The sequence below is a fragment of the Cyprinus carpio genome, chromosome B8 (assembly GCF_018340385.1).
Source record: "Cyprinus carpio isolate SPL01 chromosome B8, ASM1834038v1, whole genome shotgun sequence".
Taxonomy (NCBI): domain Eukaryota; kingdom Metazoa; phylum Chordata; class Actinopteri; order Cypriniformes; family Cyprinidae; genus Cyprinus; species Cyprinus carpio.
Window position 1 is genome coordinate 22,216,086 of NC_056604.1, and position 14,821 is coordinate 22,230,906.

Sequence of the window (14,821 nt, forward strand, 5' to 3'; positions counted from 1 at the left end):
AATGTGTGCCATTTCAATTTTTATGAAACTTGAATTTTCTTTACTATATTGCAATTTTGCTCCCCTTTATTTCAGGAAAATATGCTGCTCCTCATTATTTTAAAGTGAAGAAATCGAGAAACTTTTATTTCTACCGGTCATGATGATTCTGAAAGGACATACCTGTAATCTCTTGCTATAGTAACGAACGCAATTTCATGATCATCATGCTCTTATTTTAGTGCAGTTGTGTCACAGCCAGTGCAGTCAAATATTGAGATAAACTTTATAAAGTATAATCTATTTATATTAAATTAATATATTAAATTGGTATCTTCTCTGATACCCATTGTATGACCATTATTGAGCCGATTCTTTTCAATCAGCTGGAATGATTCGGGACATTCTACAAACCCGATTCCACAAAAAAGTTGGGACACTGTACAAATTGTGAATAAAAACAGAAAGCAATGATGTGGAAGTTTCAAATTTCAATATTTTATTCAGAATACAACATAGATGACATCAAATGTTTAAACTGAGAAAGTGTATCATTTTAAGGGGAAAAATAAGTTGATTTTAAATTTCATGGCATCAACACATCTCAAAAAAGTTGGGACAAGGCCATGTTTACCACTGTGTGGCATCCGCTCTTCTTTTTATTACAGTCTGCAAACGTCTGGGGACTGAGGAGACAAGTTGCTCAAGTTTAGGAATAGGAATGTTGTCCCATTCTTGTCTAATACAGGCTTGTAGTTGCTCAACTGTCTTAGATATTCTTTGTTACATCTTCCTCTTTATGATGCACCAAATGTTTTCTATGGGTGAAAGATCTGGACTGCAGGCTGGCCATTTCAGTACCCGGATCCTTCTTCTACGCAGCCATGATGTTGTAATTGATACAGTTTGTGGTCTGGCATTGTCATGTTGGAAAATGCAAGGTCTTCCCTGAAAGAGACTACGTCTGGATGGGAGCATATGTTGTTCTAGAACTTGGATATACCTTTCAGCACTGATGGTGCCTTTCCAGATGTGTAAGCTGCCCATGCCACACGCACTCATGCAACCCCATACCATCAGAGATGCAGGCTTCTGAACTGAGCGCTGATAACAACTTGGGATGTCCTTATCATCTTTAGTCCGGATGACATGGCGTCCCCTGTTTCCAAAAAGAACTTCACATTTTGATTCTTCTGACCACAGAACAGGTTTCCACTTTGCCACAGTCCATTTTAAATGAGCCTTGGCCCAGAGAAAACGCCTGCGCTTCTGGATCAAGTTTAGATATGGCTTCTTTTTTGACCTATAGTGTTTTAGCCGGCAACGGTGAATGGCACTGTGGATTGTGTTCACAGACAATGTTTTCTGGAATTATTCCTGAGCCCATGTTGTGATTTCCATTACAGTAGCATTCCTGTATGTGATGCAGTGCCGTCTAAGGGCCCGAAGATCACGGGCATCCAGTATGATTTTCCGGCCTTGACCCTTACGCACAGTGATTGTTCCAGATTCTGTGAATCTTTGGATGATATTATGCACTGTAGATGATGATAACTTCAATCTCTTTGCAATTTTTCTCAGAGAAACTCCTTTCTGATATTGCTCCACTATTTTTGGCTGCATCATTGGGGGAACTGGTGATCCTCTGCCCATCTTGACTTCTGAGAGACACTGCCACTCTGAGAGGCTCTTTTTATACCCAATCATGTTGCCAATTGACCTAATAAGTTGCAAATTGGTCCTCCAGCTGTTCCTTATATGTACATTTAACTTTTCCGGCCTCTTATTGCTACCTGTCCCAACTTTTTTAGAATGTGTATCTGTCATGAAATCCAAAATGAGCCAATATTTGGCATGACATTTCAAAATGTCTCACTTTCAACATTTGATATGTTATCTATGTTCTATTGTGAATAAAAAATAAGTATATTCCATTCATTTATATTACTCACAATTTGTACAGTGTCCCAACTTTTTTGGAATCGGGTTTGTAAGTTTAATGTGGCATAATGCATTAAAACAGTGTTTTTAAAAGACTAAACTCAGTAAACACATTATTAATAAAGTATTATATTCACAGACAAGCAGATGAGTCCAGAATAAGAATGCAATGCGTTTAATCACGCGTTAAGCGTTTTCCTCCCATAGAAAACCATTAGACTAAAAGGAAAATGCTTAACGTGGCGTAATGCATTAAAACTGTGTTTTTAAAAAAGCTGACCTAACTCAGTAAACATTTTTAATAAAGCATTCTATTTACAGACAAGCAGGTTATGGGAGGAAAATGCTTAACGCCTAATTAATCGCGTTGCGTTGTATTCTGGGCTCATATCTGCTTGTCTGTGAATATAATGCTTTATTAATAATTTGTTTACTGAGTTTGGTCTTTTTAAAACACCATTTTAATGCATAAGTCCACGTACTTTCACGTTACATGCTTTTGAATGTCCCAATGATTAATTTGTGAATTTGACTGGTCCAGATTAAACTTGCAGTAAACGTCTCTTGATTCAATTATAGTGAGTCAAGTTAACAATAAACAACTGCATTATAGTAAAGGCTTTGTAAAACTGCACAGCATTTTTAGCTTTTTAATCAACATACTCTGTCCTACACCAACTACACACACAGTTCTTATCATGTATGTCTATGAAACACGATCAAACCAATCAGAGTAGGTATGGGGCGGGGCTGCACGTGCAACCCCACCCCAGGTGCAGCCCCGCCTCGATCTGCAGGCTGCAGCCGGGTGTACTTGGGATATAAGGACACACCGAATAACACATAAGACTAAAATTATCCACAAAATAATGTCAGTTAATTGCCATGTGCAAAGAGGAAGACTAAAAAGAATGTTCCAACACAGTGCACGCCTTACAAGGGCTGTAATTAAATTAAAAAAGACAAAGCAATTAATTTTTCCAAACCCACTGCCTCTCCTTGAATCTGATTGGTAGAAGTACAACGCACCGCCCCTACACGCAGGTATATATATAATCTCATTAAGCAGAATTGTTAGCAGTCACTTGTCAACATAACAAGGAACAAGAAAGAATCAAGACGGTGCGAGTCAAGTAATCCCATTCAAGCATGTATCTTAAGGTGATTGTGTTGTTTTTGGCCGTGACTTTGGTCGTGGAGAGCGCTGGGATTCCTGGAGGCCTTGTAGCTGCAGACATTAACGATAAAGATGTTCAGAAGGCGTTACGCTTCGCAGTGGACCATTACAACAGGCAAAGCAACGATGCGTTTGTGCGTAAAGTTTCCAAAGTCATCAAGGTTCAACAACAAGTAAGTACTTCAAACGTTGTTTCGGTTTGTAATCGTTTCTCCTAAAACGCTGTCATGACTGAATAATGATGACGTAAAGATTTGTTCAGAATTGTGAAATCTCAGAACCATAAAATTGTTCCCAGTTGTACAAAGAGAACAGAACTGTTTGCCTCAGCTTGAAAGCTATTTATATGCTACATAAAAAATTTTATATATAGTAAGTGAGTAAAGGATTGTTTAAGTGTGATTTGCTAGACCTGTTCAATAAATATTGAACCTTGAAACGTGAGAGGGCTTTCTCCAGCATGACTTTAACAGTGGTGACTGCCCCTAACTTAAACTAAGAGATTTTGGGCCCCAAACAGGCTTCCATTATTATTATTTTTTTAACTATGGGTTGGCCCAACTATGTCTGAACATGTTTCTGGTTGACACTCCAGGTTGCTGCTGGCATGAAATACATCTTCACTGTGAAGATGGACATAACCAGCTGCAAAAAGGGTGGAGTTAAGACCATGTGTGCCGTTCCGAAGAATCCCAATGTTGCACAGGTAATACACAAATTCAACATTAAAATATATTTACATTAAAAAACACTTAATTTTCATCAAAACATACCCTCAATTTTTTTTCTTTTCAAGGTCATTCAGTGCAAAATAACGGTCTGGAGCCAGCCATGGTTAAACTCCTTGAAAGTCACTGAAAACACCTGCATGTAGAGCTTGTGACGAGTGCAGTTTGGGGTGTTTTAACATTCAAGCAGCAATAAAATGTACTTGCTGTTGGTAATGGTGAACTAAGTCTTTATTCTTGATTTATTTGTCCTGAGAACCTGTCAACAAAAGAACGCTTGAGACCATTATCTCAGACTGTTGCTCTGGGAAAAAAAAAAGCTATAACTTGTAGGAATTTCTAAATGAGAAAAATGCACGTTTCTATATTAGCCTATCCTTTACTATTAAAGCATGATTGAACAATGTCTGTGCTCCCAGCCGGCACATGACTGACCTTCAATGTTTAAATATCATTTAAAATGACTGTTTCAAAATTGAGACAATGTTGAAAGTGTTTAATGTTAAATGGATGAAAAAGGTTAACACACTTGTAAATCAATGTTGATTTTAAGATCTGTATGTTGACTCAATTTAATGTCTTTAACAGCATCAAAGTCTTAAGACAAGTCATGTCACTCAGTGGCCATCTTTGAAACGCATCTTGGGCATGCAAGTGCAACTACTATCTCTTTGAAAGGGGAAACATCATATTCTCAAACCGTTCACTAACCTTACGATTGAACTTCATATTTGAAATCTGACAACTGTCATAAATTTTATTTTTGCTCAAATAGCGTTATTAAAGTCTTATTTTTCAAGCTAGATCAGCCAGTGTGCATGTGCAGTCCTGAGAGCACGTCTCAATGTTGCCACAGTCCATTTTAATGGCGCAGTTGTCTTTGTCACTGTATTTCTGAAGGAAGACTATCTTTAATTAGTCTATTCAGTTTTCGATGTCTTTCACTTCATCTTGCATGGGAAACGAAGGGCGCATTTGAAGTTGCTTTCAAAATACATCAGCCTTCGTTGTGCCACGGTGACTCAATCGGCCTTGGAATGCGGACTTTGGTGGGCACATACTGACATTGGGACAGCTTAAGCTGTGATGCAATCGCACTTCAAATGCACACTTCGGAGTCCATGCACTTCAGTTTGGGACACAGCTGCTGATTTCATTTTGCAGCAGGACTTTAGCACCTACCCACAGTGCCAAAACCACTTCCAAGTGGTTTGCTCACCATGATATTTGATTGGCCTGCCAACTCACCTGACCTGAACCTCACAGAGAATCTATGGGGTGTTGTGAAGAGGAAGATAAGTAACATCTGACAAACAATACAGAGGAGCTGAAGGCCGCTATCAAAGCAACCTGGGCTTCAATAACGCCTCAGCAGTGCCACAGACTGATCATCTTCATACCACGCCGCATTGAAGCAGTAATTCGTGCAAAAGGAGCCCCAACCAAGTATTGAGTGCGTAATTAAACCTGCTTTGGAGATCTTGAACATTTCTGTTCTGTAAATCTTTTTGATTGACCTTTGAGAAAATATCCTAATTTTCTGAGATACTGAATTTTAAATTTTCCTAAGCTGTGAGTCGTAACCATCAGAATTAAAACAAAACTCTTAAAATATTTCAGTTTGTGTGCAGTGAATCTAGAATATTCATGGAAAGAACTTTTCCATGATATGCTAATTTTTTGAGATGTACCTGTATGTTTCAGGTACAAATCTGGTAAGAAAATCTTAACTTCCAAAAAAAAAGTATAACGTTACCAGAGTTTATAAATGGGTTAAAGGACATGTAACCTGCAGAAGATAAATACCTGTGTATCTTTGTATTGCTTTATCACAGATGCTAAAGTTAAATGATACTCTGTTGTTGTGTTGCTGGCAATATGTTGATGTCTGTATTTTAGAGATTTTTCACATTGTTCTGATGTGAATGCTACGCATTAGGTGTGTTATTTTAAATCATATAATAGTCTCAAAGATAACCTTCTCTGTTCGTGTTTTCTGAAATCATATAGGCCTAATCGCAAATATTTGAACAATTTAAAAGGGTCATATGATGCGATTTCAATTTTTCCTTTCTTTTAGGAGTAACAAACTCTTTGTGCATAAAGAAGACCTGTAAAGTTGCAAAAACTAAAGTGTTAAATTCAAACAGATTTTCTTTATAAAAGTTAAGAGTCACGCTCCACTAAAACGGATCGTTCTAACATGCCCCAACATGTCTACCTCATGATGTGGGAAGATTTGAATACTTGCAAATTCTTTTCGGTCTTTCAAAAGACCGGCATCCACCTGGTCGCTGAGGAAATGCATCAGCTTGGCGTTGTGGATCGTCCACAGTGAAAGCAGATCTGGCGAAGGGGAGTCCTGCCTGCCTCCGCTCACTCGAGCCCACCGTGTGTGTTTCCTTCTGAAACAGTGAAACTACTTGGTCTTCCAAAAGAGGACACAACTAGAAATCAGTGGTTAAGTTGTATTTACAACACTGTTCCAGAACACTTCGACCCAAATATTCAGATGTGTGCAGCGCATTTTATGGAGGACTGTTTCCTGGGTCAGGGTATATTCTGGCAAACCGTTTACCAATCACGTTTAGCAATCGGCAAAGCAAACTGTGGTACACGCCACTACCAACACACGATGGGTAACTCGCAAAGCACATTAATCCTTGCTGTTTTCCCATCACGATACCATAGACAGTACGAGGTTGAGAAGTAGAAGGCGGGGCAACAGTTAAAACATTTCAAAGTAAAAGTTCATGCAAACAGATATTAATAGACAAGTTTCAGTCAAATATTTATGGTTATAGCAGAATCCAGTGTTAAAGTAGAGCGCAAACAATTATATTTGGAACATTACAATATTGTATCCAATATGCGGTCACTTCAGCGTATTCATTCCTGGGCTAAAGAACACACTTTTTTTTAGGGATCACATGCATAGTTATGCACAATGAAGAGTACAATATACAACAAACACAATATAAGAAAAATCAGATATAGTTTAAATGTCCTTTGAAATAACATTGAGCACTTGTATTGGTATGCTGGTAATTTTAAGTAGATCATTAATTATTAAATACATTTACACATCTACATTTAATCATTTAGCAGAAGCTTTTATGCAAAGCGACTTACAAATGACGACAATAGAAGCAATCAAAACCAACAAAAGAGCAATAAAATTCAAATCCTATGACAAGCCAGTTAGCCCAATGCAGTAGCCCTACACATAGCAAGGTTTAATATATATATATATATATATATATATATATTGGTCGAATTGTAAAAATATTCCAAGGGGGATGTTATGGTCAATTTCTTGTGTGTGGGGGTGTGTGGGGCGGGGGCGGGGGGGGGGGGGGTGTTTGGTATTTGGGGCTTGTCCCATAGCTAATTTTACACAGTAAATACAAAATTTTTCTAACTTTTTTTTTAATTAATTAAAAATTTGCCTTATAAAACAAACTATTATTTTTAAGATTTTTTTCTGAAATGGAGGAATTTGGGTCAATACTGCTAATTAAACAATATTTTGCTAAATGTGTTTTCGTGCTGGCACCTTGGTTGGTTTTGGACTGTCATGGATAAATAAAGATGATAATAAAACCTGTTTTAATAAATGATTTATTGAATCATTCAAATCATACGATTCACTCAAAACGGATGATTCAATTAGAAACGAAACAAGTGATTTCGTTCTTGAATCACTGGCTCACACGATTCGTTCAAAAACAGATTCATTCAAGGAATGAAACACCGCATTGCTCTACACTGATGTATAAAATTATTAGCATATATATGTGCTGATATTCAGAAAAGTACATTGCTTGTGCAATGAATAAAACAACACAAAAACTCATACATAGGTATTTTTTCTTTCATTGCTTGAATTATAAGGGCATTCTAACTGCATTCTAATGGGCTTCATCACGCAGTGAATGCTTCTGGGCTCTTAAGATGCGTTTTTTTGTGTGTGTTTTTTTGTTTGTTTTTTTGCAAATCTAGGGTCTCTCAATCCCTCACAATTACACATACAGCACAACTGCATTATGTCAGGGGAATGTCTTTAAATTCTAATCAAGGAAAAATCATACCTTCAGTTTTCTTCTTTTTTAAGAACTTCAAAAGTTGCGCTTGAACCATTTTGCACGAAAAATTACTGAAATTTGCTTTAGCTTGTGTGCAGCTTGTTACAGTACTGAGTTCTAATTGGTCAATCGCCGTTGTTTAGTTTGTGAATTATCATAAGTAGAGAATTTTAACATTTAATTTGCACAATAAATTTTACATTGGCTAATACAGAACATTATTAATCTAAAGGGGATGGTTGGGGGGATGCTTTTTGTCAATTTTTTCCACCAGGGGGATGCCATTGCCCCGCATCCCACCTCAGTTCGAGCCCTGCATATATATAGGCCTATACACACACACACACACATACAAAGAAAACAAGTTGATAGAATAGAAATAGAATATAGAAATCTATAGTGGTTTTTTTTTTTTTAAGAAAAACAAGCAGTTATAAAACGAATAGAGAGTGCAGGTACAGTGAAGTGTTTTTATTTAAATGTAAACATGTAAACAAATATGTACAGAACTTTTTTTTACAGTAACATTGTGTGGCATGATGGGTAAGGATAGTGGTTCTCAGATTTTCTTGACTTCATCAAACCAAAGTCACATTAGGCGCATTGAGTGGTGTATCATTCCTGAATCCTGATATGAATCTGAGTCTTTGAAAGACCCATTATTATAGACAATTCAGTGACCAATTATATAAAAGACAGACACTTGAATTTATTCCTGAATGAATCAGAATCTTGAACGAATAGATTCAATAAAAGGCTTCTTTAACACAATGACTTACCGACACCTAGTGGCGTATCATAAAGTATCATAAAGTAAGTATCATAAGATTCAAAATTCAAGATTTTTATTTGTCACATACAGAATTATATAGAGCATATATAACCAGCAGTGAAATGTGAGTCAGGTCCGCTCCATGGACAGTGCAATTATTAAAGAATACAACACAGATGAAAATATACATAAATATAGCTATGAAAGAATGAAATAAAAGTAAACAATAAAAATATAAGAATAAAATATAAAATATAAAAAAAAGATGTATACTGTAGAATTAAATATATAGTGGAAAATAATGTGCATGAAAGTAAACTGTAGTCTTAAATATTAAGATACACAGGAATGTACAAGAGGCAAATGTGCAAACAGGTTGACACTGTCAGTATGTCAGTGTGAGGTAGTGAATGATGAATATCTTACTTATAAAGTGAATATTAAGTGGAGACATGAAGATGTTAAGAGGCTGGTTTTGAGTTTAGGAGCCTGATGGCCTGGGGGAAGAAACTCCTCCTAAGTCTCTCGGTTTTTGCCATCAGGCTACAGAAGCGCTTACCAAATGGCAGCAAAGTGAAAAGATGATTACTGGGGTGAATGGAGTCCTTGATTATTTTAACAGCTCTGCTTTTGCAGCGTTTGAGGTAGATGTCCTGCAGAGAGGGGAGAGCAGACCCTGAGATGTGCTCAGCTAAGTGCACAACTCTCTGCAGGGCTTTGCAGTCATGACTGGAGCTGTTCCCATACCACACTGAGATACAATGAGTCAATACACTTTCTATGGCCCCTGAATAGAAAGTTTTCAGGATTGCAGGTGAAACCCTGAATTTTTTTCAGCTGTCTCAGATGGTACAGTCTTTGCCTGGCTTTATTAACCTGTGTTTGAATGTGGGTAGTCCAAGTCAGGTCCTCAGAGATGTTTACACCGAGGTACTTCAAGCTGCTCACACTCTCCACAGGGGTCCCGCGTGATCATTAGTGGAGTAGTATAGGGCTGCTGCTGTCTCTTCCTGAAGTCAACAATCAGCTCTTTAGTTTTGCTCACATTCAGAGAGAGACAATTGTCCTGGCACCATGATGTTAATTTCTCTACCTCATCCAAGTATGCGGTCTCATTATTGTTGTGAATGAGACCCAGAACCACAGTATCATCAGCAAATTTGATAATAGATGTGGAGCTGTGGGAAGACACGCAGTCATGAGTAGAGAGTAGAGAGAGTAGAGCAGGGGACTCAGGACACAGCCTTGGAACATAACAGCAGCTTCAGGATGTTTGTTGATGTTGCCGCTGAGCACATCGTGAAGCTCGGACAAAGCCAAACCGGTGTCTGCTTGTGGTGGGATGCAAACAGCAGTGATGATGATCGATGAAAACTCCCGGGGCAGATAGAATGGGCGGCAAATAATGGATAAATGTTCCAGATGAGGCGAGCAGGAGCACGACAGTGTGGAGATATTCCTGGGGTCACACCATTTCTTGTTGATCATGAAACACACTCCTCCACCTTTGGATTTACCGGCCTCAGCTGTCCTGTCCATCCGTAAAGCAGAGAAGTTTTCAGACGGCATTACAGCAGCGTCCGGGAACGAGGGCATGAGCCATGTTTCAGACAAACAAAGGATGTTACAGTCCCTAATGTCCCGTTGGAAGCTTATCCTGGCTCTAAGATCGTCCATCTTATTCTCCAGAGACTGGACATTGGCGAGCAGAATGCTCAGCAGAGGAGGACTGTGAGCTCTTTTTCTCAGTCTGTTGCGGATCCCAGCGCGTTTCCCGCTGTGTTTCTTGATCCGTCGCCTCGGGTGGTTATTCAGGTGGCCATTGTTCATCTCAGCGTTCCGGAGAATCTCAGATGGCCACGATGGGTTGAGGGATAAAGTGTCCTGAAACAGGTTAGTGAAGCGGTATCCAATGTCCAAAAGTGTTCCTTTGTCGTAAGTGATCAGTGCAGAGGTTATGTGTGTAAAAAGAGAAAGCAAAAGTAGGTAAAAAAGTAAATAAAAACACAATCTAAGCGGAGCGACCTGGACGGCGCCATCTTGCTTACATAAAGTAGGCCTATCATTTCATTTTGTCATTACGTATCATATTTCATATTAAAAATGTTATATAAAATATTAATCTCATTTCATTTTACAGTTGTAATTGCTATGTAAATGCATGTACAACCATCTGATCAGCATTAAACTGGTAATAGGCCTACATCTAAGTTAATACTGATTTAATTGGTAACAGCCTATTGTCATATTAGGCTACATATATTACAATTTAACATTAACATTTAAGAATTTAACATTAAGAAAGACATACATACTTAGGCCTTAATATGAAATTCTGTATAAATGGTTAAAAAAAAAATCAGTTGCCCCTAATGGGAAAGTTAATTTCTGACACTGATAGAATCATCTCTGGTTTATTTCTTGTTGCAGGTATGAAGTAAATTCATGAGATAAATGAATATTTCATGGGGTAGGTTGCAGAATGTATGCTGCCTACCCAAAAGCAAGCTTTGTCTGCCTTGGTATAAGGTTTGCGTCAAGCCATTCATTAAATCTGGCTGTTTGATGAAGAGAAAGAGATTAGATGTAGTAGAAATAAAAGTCATTAAGAATCCGTAGAAGCGGAGGACTATTATTATGTTTTTTAAATACTTTTTGTATAAATATTTTTGTTGTGTGTGTATGTGTGTGTTGTATATATATATATATATATATATATATATATATATATATGTGTGTGTGTGTGTGTGTGTGTGTGTCATGGATATGTGTATATTTATATAGAAAAACAAAAATAAAATGAAGATCCTGTATGTGTACTGTGTTAGGCTAACTGAGGCTTATCATAGCATTTGAATTTTATTGCTCTTTTGTTGGTTTTGATTGCTTCTATTGTCGTCATTTGTAAGTCGCTTTGCATAAAAGCTTCTGCTAAATGACAAAATGTAAATGTATTTAATAATTAATGATCTACTTAAAATTACCAGCATACCAATACAAGTGCTCATTGTTATTTCAAAGGACATTTAAACTATATCTGATTTTTCTTATATTGTGTTTGTTGTATATTGTACTCTTTATTGTGCATAACTATGCATGTGATCCCTAAAAAAGTGTGTGTTCTTTAGCCCGGGAATGAATACGCTGAAGTGACCGCATATTGGATACAATATTGTAATGTTCCAAATATAATTGTTTGCGCTCTACTTTAACACTGGATTCTGCTATAACCATAAATATTTGACTGAAACTTGTCTATTAATATCTGTTTGCATGAACTTTTACTTTGAAATGTTTTAACCTAACAGCAACAGTTTCGGCCCAGATCCGGCCCACAACAGCAACAGTTTCGGCCCAGATCCGGCCCACATCTGGCCCACATGTATTTCACACGGGTATCGTGATGGGTCTGGGAAAAAAACAGCAAGGATTAATGTGCTTTGCGAGTTACCCATCGCGTGTTGGTAGTGGCATGTACCACAGTTTGCTTTGCCGATTGCTAAACGTGATTGGTAAACGGTTTGCCAGAATATACCCTGACCTTCCTGATCCTGGGAGAGACTACAATGCCCCGCTGTTCTGACTCACAGACTGTAAGTATGTTTACATTTAAATAATTTGCCACTGACGATTCAAACAGAGTTTTAAGAAGTGTACAGTAGGCTTACTGTTTGTTTCTCCGATCACAAATGAGGATATTTAATAATTGCAATTACTTAAAAGATTCATAAAATCATTATAATCTGTATTTATGTTTTCACTAGATACAAGAAATGCCTTGTTTGTAAAGGAATTTTAATGTTTATGTCTGGTCTGCTGGGAGACGTCATCACAGTATGGTGAGGGGCGTAACATTCCCGTCACACGCTTGAGGTATTCAGCCAATCACAACGCACTTGATAGCTGGCCAATCAGAGCACACCTCGTTTGTCCGACCGATGAGCATTGTAAAAATCGACGTGTTTCAGAAAGGCGGGACATAGAGGAGAAACAATGTTCTTCATGAGGATTTTTTTTGTTTTTTACCTTAAACCACAAAAACATTTCATTACACCAAATACACAAATAATGTTCTTTTTAGCAACATCATATAACCCCTTTAAATGAATTATGATTGTTTAAAGCAGTGGTCCTCAAAATGTGGTACGAGTACCACTAGTGCTACTCAGGCTCCTTCTAGTGATACGCAGAGGAATCACTAAAATTAAATATAAAAGTTTTAAATTTAAGTACAGTACAGTTTTTATTTAACTTTTGGTACAACACTTTGATGTAATCAAGTTTTTCTCTTTTTTTATTTAGCTGTATGTAAGCACAGTGCAGTGTTCATGTTCAAACTGTGTATTTACAGTGTTAAAGTGGCTGACAACAAATATTCTTATTAGGAATAAAACTGCCTCGTTTTTGAGCTGTGCAGAGCTGTAGCTGAATAGTTAGGCCTGCTGCGCTACTGAAATTGTTGGTCATTATGGTGCTGCTTGGAGAGCCAAATATTTTCAGAAGTTGGTACTTGGTATAAAAAGTTTGAGAACCACTGGTTTAAAGGAATGGTATAAAAAGAAATCGTGCTTTTTAAGAACTTCAGTAAACCATTTCTTCCTTCCCCTTGTAGAGTCATCAAGGATCCAGCTTATTATTGGCAAATCGGCAAGCAATAGTTTATCTGCTACATTGCACTGTCACTTCTGGTAGAGATTCATTGACCTTTTTGTGATAGGTTTTGATTTCACTTAGTTTAATAAAAATGTACTTAAATTGATTTGACTTATTTTACTAAATACACTATAGTTAGGATTCTGATTAAAACTGTGTAACCGGGGGCTCTGAAAACTGCTTGTGAATTTAATATTGTAAACTTTCATCTGAATACATTAAGTGTTTCCAACCCCACTGTTATTGAACTGTAAAGTGAAAATATTGTATATGATTTGTTTTGCTTTCAGTTAAAGATATTTCACAATATCAAAGTTGATATTTTGGGTATTTATTTTTGGTGTTTTTTTTTTTTTTTAATACAGGACAGTACAGAAAGTGCACAAGTGGGAGAGAGAGGAGGGGACGGCATCAGAAAGGACCTAGAGCTGGGACTCTTTCAAGAATCACTCGAAGCACAACCACGCTATACAAGACTGTTGATTCTAACCTTTTTTTTAGAATTTGAAGAAACATTTCTACTTGAAATATTAAATGTTTTTCATTCAAGGCATGAAGAATTAAGACATAAAATTTAGTGCCACCTCTGGCAGTCGACAAAAATCAAGACGATCAAATCAAAAAATCAAGGTGGTTACGTGCTCCTGTAATTAGTTTGAAATAGTTTGATTTCACTAGATTTTCCTGTTTATGCATTCAATGCATTTCAATAGTTGTTGAAACCAGTGTTTGTAAAAATACATTAAAAAAGGGTCTGTCAGGAGGTGATGGGTTCACCCTCTCCTTTAACAACAAAGTGGTTCAGTCCAGACAGCCATATCTGCTGTATTGTTCTCTTAGCGGTCTTTTCCTTCTCTCTCCCGAACGGAAGAGGTATGCTGTGTTCCATGCTACAGATTAATAATTAGCATTGGTTGAAAATAATTCACACACAGAAATACATGGTTTAAGTTGGTTTTATTTTTTTGTTGTTGTTGTTGTTTACAGATGTAAGATCATATATACTTAACATACATGTTTCATTGATGTGAACTGGGGGGTATTCCAGAAAGCAGGTTATGTGACATACCCGGGTATGTTTAAGAGGAAGTAAGCGGATAACCTCAACTTTCGGTTCCAAAAACAGAGGTAACTTTCAGGGTATGTTAGTAGTCATAGCAACTCAAAACTCCGGAGCAGGTTATGTTCCAGGGTTAGTTCACTTCAGCGAGCCTTCAGTGGGCGTGACAGTTAGCGCACAACATTATTACAATATGTAATATAGCCTATTATATATATATATATATATATATATATATATATATATAAATAATGTTAATGAGGAAGCACTAATATAAGTAATAAATAAGGTAATATATTATTCTAATATGATTATTTCTTTTATTGGCATATATAAGAGTTATCTGTATAAATTATAAAAGACTATGACAAGGTAATGTTTAACTTATGTATATATTTATTTATTTTATTTATTACATGTTATCTC

General features: G+C 37.0%; 1 protein-coding gene across 1 annotated transcript; it reads left to right on the top strand.

The window, feature by feature from the left end:
• Positions 1 to 2,980: 2,980 nt before the first annotated feature.
• LOC122138181 (cystatin) lies at positions 2,981 to 4,041 on the top strand. Its single transcript, XM_042729128.1, has 3 exons — positions 2,981 to 3,270; positions 3,693 to 3,803; positions 3,894 to 4,041. The coding sequence occupies exons 1-3, from the start codon at positions 3,070 to 3,072 to the stop codon at positions 3,969 to 3,971; spliced, it is 390 nt and encodes a 129-aa protein (XP_042585062.1). The 5' UTR covers positions 2,981 to 3,069; the 3' UTR covers positions 3,972 to 4,041.
• The last annotated feature ends 10,780 nt before the right edge of the window (positions 4,042 to 14,821 follow it).

Bases quoted from the DNA above. Each gene is read 5' to 3' on its own strand.
- LOC122138181 (XM_042729128.1), top strand. From the start codon at position 3,070: ATGTATCTTAAGGTGATTGTGTTGTTTTTGGCCGTGACTTTGGTCGTG. The intron at 3,271-3,692 runs GTAAGTACTTCA...TTGACACTCCAG, and splicing joins TCATCAAGGTTCAACAACAA to GTTGCTGCTGGCATGAAATA. The intron at 3,804-3,893 runs GTAATACACAAA...TTTCTTTTCAAG, and splicing joins AGAATCCCAATGTTGCACAG to GTCATTCAGTGCAAAATAAC.